Raw genomic sequence first — 22148 nt, forward strand, 5'->3', positions numbered from 1 at the left:
TACAATAGCCAGGAAGCAACCTAAATGCCCATCGACAGACGAATGGATAAAGATAAATGGATAAAGAAGATGTGGTACAGATATACAATGGAATATTACTCAGCCATAAGAAGGAACGAAATTGGGTCATTTGTAGAAACGTGGATGGATCTAGAGACTGTCATACAGAGTCAAGTAAGTCAGAAAGAGAAAAACAAATATCGTATATTAACGCATATATGTGGAACCTAGAAAAATGGTACAGATGGACCGGTTTGCAGGGCAGAAATTGAGACACAGATGTACAGAACAAACGTATGGACACCAAGGGGGCAAAGCGGCAGGGGGTGGTGGTGGTGGTGTGATGTATTGGGAGATTGGGATTGACATGTATACACTGATGTGTATAAAATGGATGACTAATAAGAACCTGCTGTATAAAAAAATAAATTAAATAAAATTCAAAAATTCAAAAAAAAAAAAAGAGATTTTCATCTATGTCACCATTTTAAGAGTTAAGAATAAATCCCACCCCATACTTCTCCTTGATAATCATAAATACATGAATGCATCCAGCTTGTAGTCCCCAAAGTACCATTAAAAAGCTACGTTTTTTGTGGCCCCTTAATCATACTGGGTCTCATGAAGCGATTAGTTTTCTCATTTGCAAAAGGAAAGCTTGGGTCAATCTAAAAATGATTCTCCTCAATCTCTTAGTGATATTCCTTCATTTGAGAATTCTAGAAGCTGGTGCGCAAGCTTCTAGTTAAACGTGTTTAATTTCTCTTTTCATGATCACAGTGTGCCAGCCTAGATATATCCAGATGTTACTGGAATTCTGATTTCACTTAGAGGAGAGGAGATCTGATGAGCCCATCCTGGAAAATGTTCGATGCCAACAACAAAGACATACGCACAAAAGAGAATTTGTTCTCAAGAGCTGATTTCTTTCCAAGATACTTTTTCAATTCCCCTAAATTACAGAAGGTAAAGTGCCTCTACTTAGTGTTAAGCTCTTTTTAACATCACATGGTTTTTGACAGCCTCCAGCCAGCCACAGCCTTCACTTTCCACCCCTTGTGGGGGGAGGGGTGTGACCTGCCCGTGAGCTGGGGTATGGACACTGAGCAGGAGGAAGGTGGCCCATGACAGGCTCAAAAGGGCATACCAGCAAGCCTCTGAAAGAAGGAATCCTAAATTGTTAAACTCGGGGAGTGCTGGAATTAACCTTCCTCCTGTGACCTTTAACCTAACTCAATTTTCTCCCATTTCTAGTACTACTCATACATTCTCCTCCTCTGCAGACTGCCCTCTTCTGCCCTGACTGTTATGTTCTCTTCTTGGTTCTTTTCACCTGAACCTTCTTTCTTTTTTTCTTTTCTTTCTTTCTTTCTTTCTTTCTTTCTTTCTTTACTTATTCATTTTTGGTTGTGTTGGTTCTTTGTTGCTGCTTCCGGGCTTTCTCTAGTTGCAGCAAGCGGGGGCTACTCTTCGTTGCGATGTGCGGGCTTCTCATTGCAGTGGCTTCTCTTGTTGGGGAGCATGGGCTCTAGGCGCATGGGCTTCAGCAGCGGTGGCTCGCAGGCTCTAGAGCGCAGGCTCAGTAGCTGTGGCCCATGGGCTCAGTTGCTCCACGTCATGTGGGATCTTCCCGGACCAGGGTTCGAACCTGTGTCCCCTGCATTGGCAGGAGGATTCTTTTTTTTTGTTTCTTTGTTTGTTTGTTTGTTTAAAGATTGATTGATTGATTGCTATGTTGGGTCTTCGTTTCTGTGCTAGGGCTTTCTTTAGTTGCGGCAAGCGGGGGCCACTCTTCATCGCGGTGCGCGGGCCTCTCACTGTCACGGCCTCTCTTGTTGCAGAGCACAGGCTCCAGACGCGCAGGCTCAGTAGTTGTGGCTCACGGGCCTAGCTCCTCCGCGGCATGTGGGATCCTCCCAGACCATGGCTCGACCCGTGTCCCCTGCATTAGCAGGCAGATTCTCAACCACTGCGCCACCAGGGAAGCCCGGCAGGAGGATTCTTAACCACTGTGCCACCAGGGAAGTCCCTGATCTTTCTATTACTTCTTCCTGTCCAAGACCTGAGCACCTACCATATCTCACATATTTAAACCTCACCTCTTTCAATTGAGTGAAAATGCTATTTACCTCTACTATACAACTGCTCCTGAGCCAAAACAAATGTAAAGCCCAATCAGAACAAGCAAAAGGATAAAACTAAACCCACATTTAAGCATAAATACATAATTTAAGATGTCTTGCTTTATAAAGTCCTTGGTCTGCTCTGCAGCCCTTAGCATAAAACCCTGAATCCTTAGATGATATTTCATTAGACCAATAACTTAATTTCCATATTTAAACTACTCTCCAAACAATAAAGAAAAGCAGAATCTCTATATTTTCTATTTTGCAAGCATTCCCAAAGTGCATACTTTTATAGAATCACTCCTAAATTTTCCCACTTAACCTCTTAGGGAAACACAAATTCACAACACATTCTCATTTCTCTACATACACTCTTACTTATACTCCCTGTCTGCACACATTTATATGCTCTCCCTCTCTACACACTCTCCTCTCTTCCCACAAAAGAGCTGTTACAGGTACAGAAGAAAATGGAGTGCCCTAGGATACACAATGGGGCCACTGTGCTATAAGGTGGAGCTTTTAGTGGGAGGAGTAGCAGTATTATAAATAGAACTAAAGAGGGGAACCTTTTCTCCCTTGGATCTCTGCGATCTTTCTACCTGGCCTTGGAGTGGGTGTAAATTCCAGACCTTGGGACTCCTCCAACTTGGGAGGGGTGGAGGTTATGAAGGAAACAGGATGGGGCCAATCCAAAAAGGCAAAACAGACTTGTGCTAGAGGGTAAAGAGGGGCCCCAGAAGCACACAAGGTACAACCCAGCTCACCAGGGTAGAAGACACAACTGGGAGCTGAAGTCGCAGCTAATAAGGAAGAGCATGTGATTTGTCTGCGGTGCACCTTGAACACTTTTTAGGGGTGGCAGCAGTCACATCAGGTGGCCAGGAGGGACCCCAGTCCTCTTTTTTCAGTATGACATTCCTGGGCTTCTTTTCCTAGCCCTGTCTAGTTGTAAAGTCTAAATAGGTGCTTCCAAAGTTGATTTTCTAATCAAAGCTTTAAACAAAAACAAAAAAATCACTGCACCCAGATTTTATATGATTGCCTCCATAAAATAAACCAGGCACATTTCCTCGATGCGAGGCCAAAGTGCAGAGTGTACAAGGACAATATGCCGCTATTATGCTCGCCCTTATAACCAAAAGCATGGAAAATAAAAACTATCACAAATGTCTCACTGCCTTAGTTATTTCCTAAGTATGCAGAAGCACCCAATTAAAAAACGTCCCAGGGGATCATGGTCACTGGAAGGATTTTAATGGAAATGGGACATTCTTCTATTCTGGGAAAAAAACACCTGACAGAAAAGAATATGCTCTGGAGTAGACGGAAATGAAGTGCCCTTGTAGTGCAGCGCTTGAAGAAGGAAATGTGATAAAGGACATCATCCTATTCAGGCTATCATAACCTAGCATAAGGTAGAGTTCTAAAATGTTTTCAATCTCGTTTCTCTACTCGGGGGGACCATCAGAACCACTAGAAGCATTTAAAATATACAGGTATCTGGACCTTCCAGCCTAGATCTACTGAACCAGAATCCCTGTGGTAAGGCCCAGGTAGCCTTTTTTTTTTTTTAAAGTTCCCCAGATGATTCTAAGGTACACACCTGGTTAAAAACCATTCTATAAAATGATGAAAACTATTCTTCAATCAAGAAAACTACAAGTAGACCGTGGACATTCAGGCCTCAGTTTCCTCGCTGAAATGAGATGGCTGAACTAGATTAGTAGTGGAACTGGGGAATTCCCTGGTGGTCCACTGGTTAGGACTCTGTGCTTTCACACTACCGAGTGCATAGGCTTGATCTCTGGTCAGGGAACTAAGATCCCACAAGCCGCGTGGAGTGGCCAAATTAAAAATAATCATAATAATAATAATAATAGTGAAACTGGATTAGTGGTAGCAAGGGGATGTTAGCCAAGATACCCTTTTTAAAAAAGGGAATTTTACTGCGGAAACCCAATATTAAAAGCAGAAAAGCTTTTGACCGGGGGAGGAAGGTAGGTTGAAGCCCTTTTCTCTCACCCCTAGGTCACCCCAACAAAGACACCAAGACTTCACAGAGCCCAAGATGGTCTCTCATACCAGCTACAGCTTTCAAGTTGTTTATCTTCCAAAACTAGATCTAGTCCATAAGTTAAGTAGCAGAGGACATAATATTTTTGTTCACAGGATCCTTACAAACTTTGTATGAGAAACATCCCCCTTTCTACTAACACATTCACCTCCTTCGGTATAACCTTCCATTTAGAAAAACAAGTGTTATTACCATTCTCTCCACCTAAATCATCACTAATCCCCTCACAACCCTCCCCCAATCTAATGGAAGGGCTTTTAGCTCAGAAAAGAAGCCCAGATTCAAGAAGATGCACCAAATGCATGCTAGTGGTAGCCCCAGGAATGGAAAGGAGAATGAGACCAGGGAGGTGCACAAAGGGGACTCCAACTGTGTCTTTTGAGAGAAAAGGGAAAAAATCTGAAGGGCTAACATTTGCTAGTTTTGGAATACGTGGATGTTTATTGTATTGCTCTCTGGACTTTCCTGTAGCGTTTTAAGATTTTCAAAACTAAAAAGACAAAACAAGACAAAAAACAGTCTTGTTTATTAGCACCATTTGAAACATCCTTGATTTTCATTAGACTTTAACCACAAAACCTCTCATTATCCCTTGCTGGCCTTTTCCACCAAAGCTCACTTATAGGATACATGATCTGTAATTACATCTATCTACCCTGGGACTTTGCAAAAAAACACAAGCACCAGAACAAAAGAAATGAACTACTGATAGCAAATCGACACTCTAAGACCACAAGGTCTTACAGCATCTGAAAAAAGAAAACAGCAGTTGTACATTCACTTCACAAAGAATGCAGAGGACACTGCCTTTGGTAAACAGACTTTGAATATTGCCGAATGGATGGATCCATACCCAGAGTACTACCAAGAGGAGAATGGACCCAATTCATATATAAATCAAAACCAGTGAAGAACCGGTGAAACATTAAGGCCAAAAACGTCAAACCTTAAAACTGTTTTTCTTCCCTATAGCTGGTTGTGCCCAAAACATGCACCATAAGCATAAAACTGAACAACACAAATCTGGAAATTTTTCAGTATACGTAGGTGTCCATCAGACTGTTTCATGATAAACTGCCATCAAGGCTACTTGCTCCCATGAAAAAAATATCCTACCTATACTTACTTATTCCTTCAAACTACCTACCTCTCACAGTCACACCTACAACACACTCAGAGATCTTTATCTTTGTTCACACCAGATCAGCTCCCTTCTCCCAATCTTCTCTCCAGCCAACCTTTACCTCTTTGCTTCTTCCAAATGACAAAGGTACTCATAAGCCACATTCTGACGTCTCCTTTCATCCATCTCCTCTGCAGTAAGTCTCTCATTATCCAGGACCGCTAAAACATGAAAGAAAGAATGTAAGCGCAAGAATCTGTACCCTTCCTGAGCGATAAAAGAATGCCATAGCATCAAATTCCTGCTAGTCACCTAGAGAGTCAGGGTAACGTGTGGACAGCCGGAGGTACTATCAATACAATTACTTTCCTAAGACAGGAACCATGGGGTTTCAACTATATTTATCCTAATCTTTGTTTAAAAGTACAATATTATGAACGTGTACTAAATTTCAGTGTGACTTGAAAAATACTGACTTGAGATTCTGGTCCAAATTTGTGCTGGTCTATCTGCCAGACTCTCTCTAAATGCAGAGCTGTTCATGGTCTTTTTTTTCCCACTCTTTTATGAATCACTAAAGCCAGCAGTCATTGAGAACTAAGTGGCAGCAACTGTACTATGCATTTTACATGCATTCTTTCATGGAAGTCCCACAACAATCCTGTGATTATCACTCCCGTTTTACAAATGAGGAAACTGAGGCTGGTTGACCTTTGTCCCACGGCTAATAAATAAATGGTGGGGCCTGGATTCAACCCCAGGCAGTCTGTCTCAAGAGCCTATAAGATTAACTTCAAAGCAATCTGCTTCCTTTAATGGGCACCCAGGATATGGAATAAATTCCTAACTCCTGGGGTTGGCATTCAATGCCTTTCCCAATTTAGCCCCAACTACTTTTGGTAACTCTTCTCCCTCTCCCTCCTCTCCCTCCCACCACTGTGCACTCCACACCACTCAGTTCCCAACACACACAGCGCTCTTCTACTCTTCAATACCTTAGTTCCTGCTCTTCCTCTCCACGTCCTGTCTCCTGCCCCACCCTGCCCTGTCAAACTACACAGCATCCTGCAAGGCTCTGATCAAATGTCCTGTGTTCCTACTGCCTTCCCCAAGCCCCTCCTCCTCACCCACATTACTGTTTAAGCCTAGTTAGTTCACATGGCATCTTTATTTCTATCCCTCCTTATTATCATTAGATAATACACCTGCCCGCCTCTCTGATTAAAACGTTCTTTGAAAGCGGGACCTGCTCTTACTAATCTTTAATGTCACAAACGTGACACAATATCTCCCATGTAACTGCTCAGTGAAATTATCCTAAAACATAACATTATTCGCAAGAATATAAAATAAAATGGAAAACCTCAAGACTCTAAAGGACTCTCCTTTGGCCAGTGGTAACTATCCCGCCTGCAGTTCAGTGATGTCCCAGGACAGGGACAGAAAATGAGGTTCGGAAAATGAGGAAGTCAGAGGTTTGGGTTTTTTTTTTTTTTTTTTTTTTTTTTTCACTTTTGAGATCCTGACGAGGGAACTAAGCCCGAGAAAGCTGAAGTGACTTGTCCAGGGCCGCACCTCTCAGCTAGCCTGGGGTCGGGGAGGTCTGGACCCTGGGTCTACCTCGCAGGCAGCACTCGGGCAGCACCTTCCCAGGAAGCCCGAGCAGAACCCGCGTCTCGGGTCTCCGGTCCCCGGGACACGCCCTGCACCGTCCTCCTGCCACCTCACCCTAGGCCATCTCCCCAATCTCGGTCGAGCTGGGAGTCGGGAGGCGCTGGGTGGGGCCCTCCAGCCACCGCTCCCGGGACAAGGCGGGGAGGCCGCCTGGGTCCTCCCCGCCGCCTCGGAGACCGAGAGGGCGCGGGCTGCGGGCCTCGCCGCCCGCCACCTCGCCGCACCGGCTCTTCCGGGTCCGCGCGGCCCACAGCCGCCCTGCCCCACCCGCCCAGCGAGCCCCCGGGAAAACGGCGCCTCAGAGGCAGCGAGCCCGCCCCGAGACCCCAGCGCCGCGGAGCCCACACTCACAGCCATAGTGTGGCCGAGCCACACCCAGTCCGTCAACCTCGTCCGCTGCGGACATGGCGGCCGAGCCCGGGTCTCAGCTCAGGAAGCCGCAAAACCTTGGAGGAGCGGGCGGCGCCGGCTGCAGCTCCTGCAGACTGCGCGAGCTTCCCCGGTCCATGTGGCCCCGCCCCGCGCCGCAGGCCCCACCCGCAGACCCCACCCCAGCGGCCCCGCCCTGCCGCGCCGACCGCAGCGGAAGGAAGGAGGCGGGGCCTGAGCCTCCCGACCCCGCCCCTAGCCCCGCCCTGCTCCCGCAAAGCCCTCAGGAGGCGGAAGAAGGAAGGCGGAGCCTGCCTGCCAGTCGTGCTCGCTGTCAGCGCCGCCCGATGGAGAAGACCCGCCCCGGCCCTGGATACTTGCCCTCGCCGGTCGCCGTCCCATCTGCACCTCTTCCCAAAGGCCGCCAGTGTCCGTAGCTTGAAATAAAAAACGTGGGCACTTTCCCTTACCCTGCCTGCCTAGCCAAACTCTTCTGCACCAAAGGGCTCAAGGAAGGCCTCTTTTGAAGTGGCCCAGTGTGTTCTTGCGGACACATACAGGACCCAAACTCCCGTAAGGGGCCGCACAGCCTGGCAGTCTGGACTCAGCCTTCTCCCAGATTCGCCAGCAGTCGCCAGAGTTGAACTGCTTAACCCCTCTAGCATTTGAGAAGTGGATATGCTAAAGCAGAATTGTGTTTATCCAAACTTCCTTCCCTTAGATTCCTTGCCACTATTCTTTGCAAGTTCTTCTTTTTAGAGGACTCTTTGCCCCTTTTAGGGATGCGTCTTCCCCTTGCAACTTGTGGCCTGCCCTTAAAATATTGGTACTCAATGGAATTCTGTCCTCAGCCGTCTTCCGTTTTTTCTTTGCCCACTCTTTCTGAATATCTTTATCCACGCTCACCTTAAACTGCTGAAGAGCCCTAAAAATATATCTCAGACCAGACTTTCTAGAAGCCCCAACTCATTATTTTCAGCCGTGTAATGGACATTTTAAACCTGTGAATCCCGCAGACACATTAAAGTTAAGGTGTCGAACACTGACCCTGTTCCCGTTATTATCCTATTAATAGTGCTCAGTTCGCAGTCGGGACACACCAGGCTCCTTGTCTCACGCCCAACGTGCAATCGGTATTATTACTGAAGTGTCTAGCTTTTGTGTCTACCTCCACTGTGATTACATCATCTCCGCTCTCCCTTCTGCCAACCAACTCCCCGCAGTCACCCGCGTGTTCTTTCTAAAGTGCAAATACGGTCGTGTTCTTCCTTTTCATAGTCTTTTCCTAATATTTCCTTCAGGATATGGTCCAAATTCCTTACCATGCCAAATAAGCCACTTCACAACCTGACTCCAGGCTGTTTGCTCTAGCAATTTTCAGTTTATCCATTCTTCCTTCAAAATAGTAAAGTGAAATACTTGAAAACCTGTAAAAACAAAACACCCCCATTAAAAAATGGTCAAAGATTTAATTTGTTACAAATTCAGAAATTAGTTCTTTCTTAAGCTTTTAAGTTCAGCTTGCAAATGTTATTATTCTATTTATAAGTCTAGCATATTTTACCAATCACTTTGCAGAAACTTAGAATAATTTTTGGTCCCATTCACAAACTTAGTTCAACATCTTCCAACATTTAAAATTGTCTATAAACTTAATCTATTAGATTTTCTTTTTAATTTCTTCAGTTGTTTAGCCTAGAATCTTCTCAAGGCTTAGTAATCCTTATAAATCAAATACACTTACAAATATAATGAATTTAAAGTTTTCTTAGATGACCCAGTTCCATGTGTAAACAGTAAAATTTCAACTCAAAACCTTAAGTCTAAAACTATCTCAATTATACATTTAAAATAAGAGTTATAAGACCGTCACTCTAATAAGCCAAATTCTCTTAAACATTGCAAGTGCCTAAAAAGTGAAATATGCACACATTTCTTCTAAACCCCAACATATTAATCACATAGTTTTTACCCCCATTAAAGCCTTTTTGTGCTTAATTCTAAAGCTTCTGAGTTGAAAGACACAGAACTGCTAAGAAAGACAGTTTCAGCCTAGTTAATTAAGATTACTTTTGATCAGACGTTTTTTTGCTTCTTTGTGTCATTCCACCACCACCACTCCACACCGAGGGGCTTGTGGGATCTCAGTTCCCTGACCAGTGAGAGCGCTGAGTCCTAACCACTGGACCACCAGCGAATTCCCTGATCAGAGGTTTTCTACCAAACATAAGTTCTGGAGCTACAGACTTTCAGAGCCATTCTTCTCACTATGCCAACTGTTATTCTGAGCCCCTTTTTAAATTCTGTTATGGACTTCAAAACTCATTACCTCATCCTCTGACTACTCTTAGAAATCTGCAAATCCTACCCAGTTTATCTTTTGATTTTATTTTATATTTCTTGGCTTTTAAGATATATACATGTTTTTATTTTAATTCTAAAGACCTTTGTAATGGATGAAATTCAAATGTGTAAATGTATTTCCTCTCTAATCATAAAGGTTATGAAATTAATGGGCTCTTGCATTCTTTCTTATTCCTAGAACCATACAATTCTAACAGGTATTTAAACTAATATCCCATTGAGTTTCAGATATCTCAAACAGCTTTATCTGATTGTCACAAGTTAAGTCATTCTTCATAACTATAATAACTGAAATGTACTGAGGCTTTACTGGACTCTGTGTTTTGTATTTATTTTCTCATCTGAGCCTTATAATAATCCAACAAAGAACTATTATTATCTCCAATTTACAGATGAGAAAATGGAGAACTACATAATTCAACTGAAGCCACACAGCAAGAGGCAGAGCTGGAACTCAAACCCAGGTCTGTCTAATGACAAAACCCACATGCCTGGTCAATAAATACAAGTTTCATAGAAATTCACATTAAGGTCATAACCGACATCAGAGTAGCAATGTGTTCTTTTGTTTTTTTAATTGATACTATTGGCAAGGGGGTGAAAAAGCAACCTTTCTCATGCACTGCTGGTTTGGCTGTAAACTGATATAACCTTTCTGAAGTCCAACCTTGCGTCATGCAGCCATCCTTCAAACAACAAATTTTACTTCTTGGAATATATCGTAAAGAAGTTATTTTTTAGTGTGTAAAAATTAGGGATGAAGATGCTCTTTGGAAATGTCTTAAATGCCTGTCACTGGGTTGTTTTTCTTTGTTTGTTTTTTACTCACTGATGGCAACTCCACACAATGGAATTCTATACAGCCATAAAAGTCATGATTTGTGGTTCTGGTCAGGCTTGAATGGCTACAAGGAATAGAAACCCACTTTTCTTTTTTTTTTTTTTTTTGCTGTCCCACACGGCATGGGGGATCTTAGTTCCCCCACCAGGGAACGAACCTGTGCCCCCTATAGTGGAAGCGTGGACTCCTAACCACTGGATAGCCAGGGAGTTCCAGAGACCCACTTTTTTACCTGTAGAGGAAAATAGGCTGGAAGGGAGGTATTTATAATAAAGCTATATATGGACTAGAACAGGAGCAAGAAAAAAACAGGACTAACTAACTAAAAAAACAGGACTAAAAACAGGAAGCCTGAAGGCATGGCTCTGTCCCTCTGGGCATCTTGGCTTCTCCACAGGTCTACTCTACCCTCCTCTCTTTGACAACCAGCTTCCTCCATTCTAATATTTTGTGCTCCCTCACAACTCTGGCTTCTATTTGATGGAAGGCCATGGCATCCTTACACCATCAGCTCCATTGAGGATATCAGTTACACAATTTCATAATCCAGTGGCATCTGATTGGATTAGCTCATCTTTTCACCCCATGAGTATGTCTCTGACCACCTGCAGGTGGGCTGTCCTTGGATCAGATGCCAATCCTTTAGTTCAATTAGCTGGGGTCAGGAAATCAGCCAGTTAAGAATAGAAAACTGTGAGCTGGCATTATTTTCTTCAATGGGAGACTGGGTAGGCAAACAATGATCAGTATTTTTAATATGATGGTTAAGTGAAAATAACATTATGAACTAATAAATATATTATGATACCACTTTTGCTTTAAAAATATAGGTAGATAGATATAGATGTACATATAAATAGAAAAAAGGCTTGAAGCACATACACCAGTATAGTAACAGTAGTTTCTCCAAATGGGGAATTACAATGGATTTGTGGCTTTGTGTGTGAGATTTGTTTATTTGCTCTTTATATTTACCAAATTTTCTACAATGAGCTACTCAAAATATTATTTTGTCAGTAAGTATATATATGAATAAAGTTAGTAAATATGAAATGAATAAATAAACAAAAATTAAATGGCAAAATAATGAGCTAATGGGTCGCTTTGGAGATAGAATTGGTTCATGACCTCAAGGAATTTACAGATTCATGGGAGTGGAGCAATATTAACAGAATAGCTTCAGATAAGCACCATAATAGAGATTTCTCTTGGGCTGGGATACCTTTTAGCCTCTTATCTGCCTGGGAAACTCCTACTCAACTTCCCAGACTCAACTCAAATGTCACCTCCTCCCCAAGCAAAATTAACCACTTCCTCATTTATTCCCCATAACACTTAGAAAGCATATGTCTTCCAAAAAAATGTCCCATTTCACATTTTTATACTTCTGAAATCAGGATAGTCTTACAACCAGTATTAAAAGAAACTAGCCAGCTGCCAGGTAGAGAAGTAGATGGGAAAGTACCATAATTGTCATTGTAGATGTGTTAATTTAACTAATTTCTCAGAAAAGATCAGAGAATTCTCAGAGCTGGAATCGATGACAGATTCATGCTTTAGGAATGGCTAAGTGGATCCAAATAGAGTTAGACTCTTCACAAAAAGCTTGGCTCCAACTTTGATTTAGAGAAGAGGCTAGTAAGTAATCCCAGTGATAAATGTACGCTACTGTCAATCAAGTTTTTTAAAACATATACATTTGATAAGATGTTCTCAATGTCCCAAAAAGCTGTTGGAATTTGATGGTGTACCCCACAATCAAAAGTATCTTCAATTCCAGGAAGTGTGTACCTTTATATGGCTCTATTATAGCACTTAACTCATAGAATTACAATTAGTTATTTACCTGTCGATCTTCCCAGAGAGATCATTAACTTCTCAAAGACAGAAATTTGGGTAAATAAACCCCGTGTGAATAGTTAACAAATGTAGCATCCTTACTGTTAGAGTTTTAAGATTTGCTTTTTATATAGTTCATATAGAAAATTTCCAGAAGGATGGATTCCTTAGGACAGATGGCAACACTTTGGACTGCTTTGGTTCCTTGTCTTGTATGAATACATATAGGGCTTTGGATACACATAGCCTCCTTTATAAGAGGCTGGAAAATCTGAGGTTATAGCTTCTCAACACTCTTAAAGATCAAATGTTAAGGAATTAACTTGAGGGATAGCTTTTCAGGAGGTTGTAGCTATGCTGGGGTAGGCAGAATTTTAAGATGATGCCCAAGATTCCATCCTTGGTTATCCATTCAAACACTAATCTAGGTACTGTTTTGAAGGACTCTTGCTGATGTAATTAAGGTTACTAATCAGCTGATCTTAAGGTAGGGAGATTATCTAGGTAATCACATGAGCCCTTTAAAAGCAGAGAGTTTCTTTAGGTGGTAGCAGAAGAAGTCAAAGAGACTCAAAGCACAGAAGGATTTGATGGGCAATTGCCAGTTTTAAAGATGGAGGGGGCCACATGGAAAGGACCTGAGAGCAGCCTTGAAGAGCTGAGAGTGACCCCTGACCAACAGCCAGCAAGGAAACAAGAACTCCAGATCTACAAATTCAAGGAAGTTTGATTCTGTCAACAATTTAAATGAGCTTGGGAGCAGATTCTTCCCCAGATCCTCAAGATAACAGCCCAGTTCAGAGAACATTTTTACTTTGGTCTTATAAGACTTGAGCAAAAAATCCAGTCAAGCTTCCTCAGACTGCAACAGAAAACTAATACATATGTCCTAGGACATTTGGGTGTATGGAGAGGGGAATAAGGTTGTTCAAAGGTAGTATTGCCAAATATGCTGATGATAAAATTTTGCATTAAAAGAACTATGAGCTAGCTGTGCACGTTGCTCCTCTCTGACAAGTCTGTCTCCATATATTCAATGAGTCTTTTGGGCAGAAGTAGCCAGTAATAAAGCGAGTACTCCACTTGACCTATGCAATCTCTGATCTCATTTCTCTATATTCCTATAGACTGAACAACTTGGGTAAGTAAACTAAGGCTAGCACCAGAACAAAGGGGATAACACATAGCAAATTATAGAGTACCACGAAGTGGGTCTCTATTGAAAGCCAGTTTTCATCTTCATTAAACCTTGTGTTATCTATCACTGTTTAACTCTCCTTTGTCTCTTCATTGGAAGAAAATCTAGTTTGCCTTGTACTTCAGGTATTTAGATATCCTGGACCTTGTGTCTGAGCTTACCTCCTGCCAGGTATTTTGACTTTTGACACTTCTTCAACCTCACAGTTTTTCAGAAAGGAGCAAAATTTTTTAACTATGTGTTTATAATTGCAGCCATTTACCAACTATTTACCATGTTCTAGAACATGCTAGGTGCTTTATATTGTCTCATTTAATCTTCACAATAATCCTATGAGAAAGATATAGTTACTCTCATTTTATAAATGAGGAAACAGGCACAAAAAGGTTATTTGCTCAAGGTCATAAGATTCAGAATTGGGAATCAAGCCTAGGTCTTTCTGGTTCTAAAATCTCTGGCGAATCACCATTCAACACCAGCTCACAGTTTATAGACAGCATATCAATGAGAAGGTGTTCATTCACTTCTTGCACATGCCTAATTGCCTCTGGAAACCTTTCAGCAAACATTTCTGAACACCCAGGTCCTGGTCTAGGGACAGCTGACAACAACAGGCTCAGAAGTTGCAGGAGGAAGCCAGGAAGTCAGCCCAGAATGGAGTTGGGGCATTGGCTCCTGGGCTGGGGTTAAAATAAGCCACAAGGCATTACTGCGGTCTCAAGGCTATAGACAAAGGACAATACAAGGACCTATCAAGAGATATATTAGGATCCATGAGCTCAGGAGGTAGCCAGATCAAGGTATGGAGAAAAGAGAGAGAAATGGGGCAAAGAATACGGGACTCTTCCATGGGACTGGATACTGAGACAAGCCTGCATGAGCAGGGTTCCCTCATGGCAAGCCTCTTACACATCTACAAGGATGACCATGAGTTACTAGTAACAATAGCTAACTTGTAATGAGTGCCCTCCAGGTCCACTTCTAAATGTTTGATATGCACTACCTTTTTGATCTTCACAACAGGCCTATGAGTCAGAAACTACAGTTGACCCTTGAACAGCATGGGTTTGAACTGCACAAGTCCACTTATATGCAGATATTTTTCAATAGTAAATACTACAGAACTACATGGTTGCTGGCTGGTTGAATCCTCGGATGCTGAGGAACCGCGGAGACTGAGGGCTGACTATATATTACGTGAAGATTAATCCAGGAGTTGTTCAAGGGTCAACTATAGTAGAATTCTCCAATTTAAGGATGAGGAAACTGAGACTCAGAAAGGTTAACTAATTTTCCAAAGATTACACACCTAATTAGTGACATAGGCAGGATTTGAAATGCACTTGACCCAAAACCCATATATACTATATATAAAATAGATAACTAATAAGAACCTACTGTACAGCACAGGTAACTCTACTCAATACTCTGTAATGACCTATATGGGAAAAGAATCTAAAAAAGAGTGGATATATGCATATGTGTACTGATTCACTTTGCTGTACAGCAGAAACAAATACAGCATTGTAAATCAACTATATTCCAATAAAAATTAAAAAAAACACCCATGTATACGAACACTATTGTGTGCTGATGTGCCAATCCTTGTCCATGGTAGGTGCTACCTAGTGAGCTGAGTTGAAAGATTTATGAGGCCCCATTTGCCAAGAACATGATGCCCAGACATGGCAAAGCACTCCCAAGTAACTTTTAGACATCAAGACAGATTAGGGAGCACAGATCAGAGAACAGTTGTTTTTACTAGGTGATATAAGAAGATTTCCTAGAAGAGGTGTCATGTAAGCAAGGCTTCCAGGGAAGGCCAGTGGAAAGGATGAGAAAGCACAAGTTGGGGAAACAATGTAAACAAAGTCAGGAAATTGTGAAAATGTATGGTGTATGGGGCATGTGCATGTGTGTATGTGCCCTGCTTACTTCCTAACTCACTTCACTGCAGCCTCCTCAAAGAGCAGAAGCCACATGATGCTTCAAAAAGTCCAAGTGGGGACTTCCCCGGCGGTCCAGTGGTTAAGACTTCGCCTTCCAATGCAGGGGGTGTGGGTTTGATCCCTGGTCGGTGAGCTAAGATCCCACATACCTTGGGGCCAAAAAACCAAAAATAAAACAGAAGCAATATTGTAACAAATTCAACAAAGACTTTAAAGATGCCCAGAATTGGCTTTTTTTTTTTTTTAAGTTTTTTTTTTTTTTTTAAGGAATTCCTTTATTTTTATTTCTTTATTTATTTCTTTATTTATTTTTGGCTGTGTTGGGTCTTCGTTTCTGTGCAAGGGCTTTCTCCAGTTGCGGCAAGCGGGGGCCACTCTTCATCGCGGTGCGCGGGCCTCTCACTGTTGCGGCCTCTCTTGTTGCGGAGCACAAGCTCCAGACGCGCAGGCTCAGCAGTTGTGCCTCACGGGCCTAGCTGCTCCGCGGCATGTGGGATCTTCCCAGACCAGGGCCCGAACCCGCGTCCCCCGCATTGGCAGGCAGACTCTCAACCACTGCACCACTAGGGAAGCCCCAACAAAGACTTTAAAAATGGTCCACATCAAAAAATCTTTAAAAACAAAAATGTCCAAGTGGAACCTCTTTGGAAAGAGGGTATGGCCTTCTCTTTCCTTGGGTACCATTGATTTTTGGTTGGGGAATGGGTAGACCCTTTTGGTGAGAGGGATTATAAACACCCTCTTCCTTTGTCACTCCTCATTCCCTTTGATCGGTATTCAGATGGCAGAATGCTCACCTCCTTTGTGGAATGCCACTTTCCTATGTGTTCCTCCAGAAGTGGAGTATGGAAAAATCTTCCTGGGCCTCTCATGAGATTACAGGCAAACTGGGGACATTTATACTACCATTTGTATTTCCAGAACAGGGCAATGTAGAATACTGTGAGACTCCAAAGATATGTAAACTATCACAGGAAAAAAATGGGAGAGACACACACATATGTAGCCATGTTCCTTCCTCCCTAAGACAACAGTCAGTTAACTGACCCATGTCCAGTCTGGTAGGAAAATGGCCAAGTTGGAACTGCCTCCTCACAATACAGAGATGGGCTTTCCAAATCATAAGTACCAATCACATTGTTCAGTTCAGGAATCACTGGCAACATCCTATGAATCAGAGTGTCTTATGTGGCAGAATTCATGCGTGAAGCTTAAAGAAAGTTTAATTTCAAGATCATGCCTTGTATTCATCTACTCATTCATATACCAATTGCTCTAAGTGACATCTCCTCCTGGAAGTCTTCCTTGACTCTCAAGATAGCCCTTCTGTGGCTCCCATATTCTTCTTTGTATTGAAAATATGTGTCTGTATATCTGTCTCCTTCAGCTACTCTATGTGCTCCTTGAGAGAACTGTCATGTTTATATCTGTATCCCTAGCACCTTGGACTGAGCCTGGATGTAATAGGTAAATAATAAGTGTTTACTGAATTAAAATGAATCAGTTGGGAAAATACAATGTGGGTTGGGCATGTATTCATATATTCTGTTTGTGATATGCCTCTGACTCTGAAGAGGTAGGACAGGCTGCATGCCGGCCTAGACTCTAGGCTAAGGTGCTGAAGTTAAGTGCTTTGGGTTTTCTTCAGTTGAACCCAAGCCACCTAGATGAAGAAATGTATGTACTCTTAGTACACAAATGACAGATTCAGGGCAAAATCCCTGCTCATTAATAAAAGCAAGCTTCTAACTTCAGGATCCTTAGATTTTCTCTTATAATCTGATGGGCAGCTAAAACAGGTGGGATCAACCTGCCATCCTGACTGCAAGGAGAGAAGCCAAACATTTGAGTACCGGGACCTCATTGTGGACAAAGAATCCGGTATCTGGGGCAGAAGGCAGGGTCATACCAGGAGAAGAGTCAGGAAAGGAAAGTTGTTGCCAGAGCCCACCTAAGGGTCTTAAATTCTATACTAAGGCGATTCAACTCTCCCCTATAGACAACAGGAAACTAAGATTTTATAAGCTGGGAAGGAGTATGATTTGATTCAACAAAGATTTATGAAATGTTGTACTTAGGTACTAACGTGGTCATAAAGTTGAGTTAAACATAGTCTCTGCCCTTTAGACAAGTACACAAATGAGAGTACAAGATGGAATAAAAAGTGAGTGAAACCCAAGATGTGGAAAGGGTTATAGAGATCCAAAGGAGATCCCATCCGCTTGATGGAGGAGATGTGGAAATATTTCCTGGAGAGGGAATGTTTTAAAGGGGATTTAAAGAATGGGTACTTTATGAACATAGAATTCACTCAACAGCCAATAAACCTGTAAAAGTTGTTCAACTTCCCTACTAATCAGGGAAATGCATGTTGAAACCACAATGAAATGTTATTTCATACCCATCAGATTGCAAAAATTCAAAAGTCTGACACAACTAAGGATTGACAAGAAAGAATAGTAACGGAAATATTTATACACTTCTGGTGAGAATGGAAATTAGTACGACCACTTTGGAGAATAATTTGGCAATATCTAGCTAAAGATGCACTCACCCTGTGACCTCAGAATTTCACTTCTAAGTATGTATACCCAGAGAAACTCTTACGCATGTACGCAAGGAGACGTACCAAAATACACAGAAATACCTGTGACAGCAAAAACCAGAAATGACCTAATAGCTATCATCAGGGAAACAGATGAATTGTGCTGTGATTATATACTGAATATTAAAGCAAGGAAATTAAGTATATGTACCAACATGAATGAATCTCACAAACGTAATATTTGGGGTGGTACAGGATACTTACCTTGATACTCATTCATATACAATATAAACAAGTTTATGCAAAACAATATTATACATTGCTTAGGGATCTATATCAATATCTCCTTACAAATATATACAGAGAGACAGAGAGCATAAATAAATATAAAGGCATAAAAGTGAGAAATACCAAATTCAGGAGAGTGAAATATGGGTTGGAGAAGGGCTATATTGGGGGGGGGGGGCTTCACAGGAAACTTTAGTGTATTGGTGTAAACTTTAAGTGTAAAATCATCTTTCTTTCTTTCCTTCTTTTTTGAAATTTCTTAAGCTGCGTGGTAGGTACATGGTTGCTCTTGCTCTACTCTTTATACTTTTGTATATCTTTTTTTTTTCTGGCCACACCACATGGCATGTGGGAACCCAATTCCCCGACCAGGGATTGAACCCTGGCCCATGACAGTGAAAGTGCTGAGTCCTAACCACTGGACCACCAGGGAAGTCCCCCTTTTGTATATCTTACACATTGAATTTAAAAAAAAATAAGTGAATACTTGTCTAGTCTGAAGAATTGAGGCAGAAAGTCATTCTAGAGAGAAGAATGTTCTGGAGAGGGCAGGCTAAATTCAGAGAACAAAGTGTCACCGTTCTGTTTGGCAGAATAAAGGGTATTTTATGGAATAAGCACAGCAACTTGCATTTATATTTATATAACATCCTGCAGCATATAAATCATTTTCACATACACCAGCTCATTTAATTATCAACTTGAAGAGAAGTATTCTCATTTTATAGTTGGGGAAACAGGCTCAGAAAGGTTATGTGATATGTTTGTGAATATCTTTGTTAGAGAAAAAGTTTAAAAGGATGTACAATAAACAGTAGTGATTATCTCTGGAAGGTGGGGTAATAGGTGATTTTACCTTTCTTGTTTGCTTAATTATATTTTCTGATATTTCTAAAATGAACATGTGTAACTTATGAAGTAAAAAAGTAATAAAGCAGGGAGGGGAAGGAAAGGGAGCAGGAAAAAAGTAACTTCCTCAAATAGTGGAGTTCTTTGATTCTGATCCTATACCCTAAGTACACGAATGACAAACAACAGAAGAAATAAAGAAGCTAACATGGGAAAAAATGTTCAGCTTCACTGATAAAGAAATGTACATTAAAACAAGATGTAAGAATCATGTCTATTAAATTAGCAAAAATGTTTTTTGAGGATGAGGGTGTGGTGAAACTGGTAGTCATTTATTGCTGGTAGCATTGTAAATTGGTACAATTCACTCAGAAGACAATTTGGCAGCAAGCAACGAGAGCTGTAAAATGTTCACACCCTGTGGAAATAATCTAAAATGTGGAAACATTTTTTTCTGAGAGAAAAAAAAAAGGATGTTTGCAAGAGCATTATTAATATAGCAGGGCATCCTCCATTCAGACAGGCGGTACGAGTTTGGCTGTTTATAGGAGGGTGGGCTTGTAATCTTCTGAACAGTCATTTGCACTAATTGATATACATAAAGTGAGGGTTTGTTTTTTAGCTGAAGGAAAAGTGAGAAAGCGTGAGTGCATGATTGAGAAGAAATGGAGGAGATTGGCCTGGTGCCTGTTCAGACCCAGGCATTTTGGATGGTCTTTTTTTTTTTTCTCTTTTTTCTTAGTATAACTCAACTCTATGTGGTTTAAGTGGAAAAGGTCAGGGACTTCCCTGGTGGTCCAGTGGTTAAGACTCTGCCCTCCCAATGCAGGGGGTCCAGGTTCAATCCCTGGTCAGGGAACTAGATCCCACATGCCGCAACTAAAGATCCCGCAGGGTCGACCGTGGCAATTAAGACCCGGCGCAGCCAAATAAATAAATAAATATTAAAAAAAAAAAAAGTGGAAAAGGTCAGTCTCTGGAAGATTATTCTGTTTTCCTATTAGCTTTTTTTTTCTTGTGAAATATCTTGTAAATAAAAAGTATATAAATAATGTATATTAAAGAATTATAATAAAAAGAAACTCTGTGTGCTCAGCACCCAGCTTAAGAAATAGAAAGTTAGCATCCTTCTTCCCCATTCCAGTTAACCTCTACCCTGAATTTTATATTAATAAATCCTTTTCTTTTCATTACAGTTTGTGTGTCCTTATTACTGAAGCAATATAGTATTTGGTTTTGCCTGTTTTAGTCTTTGTTGTATTTTGACATTTACTGTATGTATTTTCTGTGTCTTATTTTTTGTGCTTAATATTGAGTTATTGAGGTCTATCTGTGTTAATGCTTATAACTGTAGCTTGTTCATTTGTCCTGATGTATTCAACACTTCCACTGTGTGAATTTACCAAATTTGCTGGAGGTGGGGCCACTAAATCTGCATTTAAAACAAGCACCCCCCAAGTAGGACTAATGAAGGTAGTTTTGAGAAATATTCTTAGAGGATAAGTCCAAGCTGTTACTTTTTATTCTCCAAGCTCTCTACCTCTACCTTTTAATTTCATTTAAACTGCTTGTCTCTGCTTTTCCAAAAATATTTTCCCATCTTTCTTCACCTAGGTAATTCTTATTCTCCAAGTTTCCTCATTAAACTATAAACTCCTCCAAGGCAAAGATTATCATCATTATCATTGTTGTCATTGACATTTATAGAGCAGATACAATGTACCAGGTACTATGCAAAGAGTTTTCTATGTATCATCTCATTAATGCTCATCCAACGCCGTAAAGAAGGTACTGGGCTTATCCCCATTTTACAGATAAGGAAGTAAGTGTCAAAGAGAGTAAGTAACTTGCCCAAGTACAACAGCTTTTTAAACGTGGACCTCTTTCACTGTTTTGTCTTTGTACTTCCAGTGTCTGGTGTAGGACTTGGTACATAGCACTCAATAAATGTTTTTCGAGCTGAACTGAAGGGAAAAATCAAAGAGAACAGGTGGAAAACCATCCCTTTAGTTCAGATGCTGGAGTGCGGATGGAAAAGAGGAGCTAGGAACGAGATTTTGGATGCCAGATTATTACAGAGTTGAAATCCGGGGAGTGAGGTTGTGGGAAGAAATGAGGAAAAGACAAAGCATTTCCATTTTTTTACTTTGGGTGCTTCTGTATTTTTTGGAAATTTTTACAGAAAGCACGTGGTGCTTTTACAATTAAGGGGGTGGGGGCAGCGTGGAGGCAGAAGCTACGTGACTTGGCACCAGCAAAATACAGGAAACAGGGGGAAAGCGAAATCTAAGCCAGAGGCACGTTGGAGGTGGGAAGCCTGATTAAAAGAGCCTAGACATGATAGCCCTGAGAATATAATATATATTAATATTAATGGAAGTTTGACAAAAAGGGGAGGGAAGGAATGTGACACTAGGGTTTAGGAAGAATTCTTTTGAGGTAGAAAGGTTTAATGATCTTGCCATTTTGTTCTGTATCTCCCAGTGCCTGCCACAGTGCTTGGTGATAACATTCATTTACTGGAGACTCACTTTGGGCCAGACACTAAGCTCTTTATGTCATGGATTGAACCAATGTCTTTAATTTTTCTCTCTTGAATATGACTTTTACACATGGCTGCCAAATCAAACTTCCTCAAATGCTGACCATGCTTCTCCTCTATTGGAAAACCATCAATGACAGACACTCCATTCCCCAGAGAATAATATCCAAACTCAGTTTGGCAACTAAGAGCCTTCTTGGTGTGACCCTCACTCACCTGTCCCGCTTTGTCTCATACTGCTGCTTTTCTAGCATGAGTTCCTTGCCTGTGAGCCTGCCTTCATTAATTCATCCAATGAACATTTACTGAGCACCTACTACCTAGCAGGCACTGTTTTAGGTGCCAGGGAAAGAATGGCAAATAG

The 22148-nt window shown here is 41.5% G+C and overlaps 1 protein-coding gene and 1 long non-coding RNA gene across 2 annotated transcripts in view; one reads left to right on the forward strand and one right to left on the reverse strand.

Annotated features, from left to right (window-relative positions):
* The window catches only part of IQGAP1 (IQ motif containing GTPase activating protein 1), a 101033-nt gene extending 93515 nt beyond the window's left edge, over positions 1 to 7518 (reverse strand). Inside the window, exons 1-2 of the mRNA XM_082448517.1 lie at positions 7352 to 7518; positions 5448 to 5547 (exon numbers count right to left, since the gene is read on the reverse strand). Of these exons, the coding sequence (XP_082304643.1) occupies positions 5448 to 5547; positions 7352 to 7406 (155 nt within the window). The 5' untranslated portion in view covers positions 7407 to 7518. The remainder of the gene's footprint in view (positions 1 to 5447; positions 5548 to 7351) is intronic.
* The window catches only part of LOC309654629, a 266307-nt gene that overhangs the window by 157974 nt on the left and 86185 nt on the right, over positions 1 to 22148 (forward strand). The gene's annotated exons all lie outside the window — the stretch shown is intronic.

Source organism: Balaenoptera physalus (assembly GCF_965194825.1).
Source record: "Balaenoptera physalus genome assembly, chromosome: 2".
Taxonomy (NCBI): Eukaryota; Metazoa; Chordata; class Mammalia; order Artiodactyla; family Balaenopteridae; genus Balaenoptera; species Balaenoptera physalus.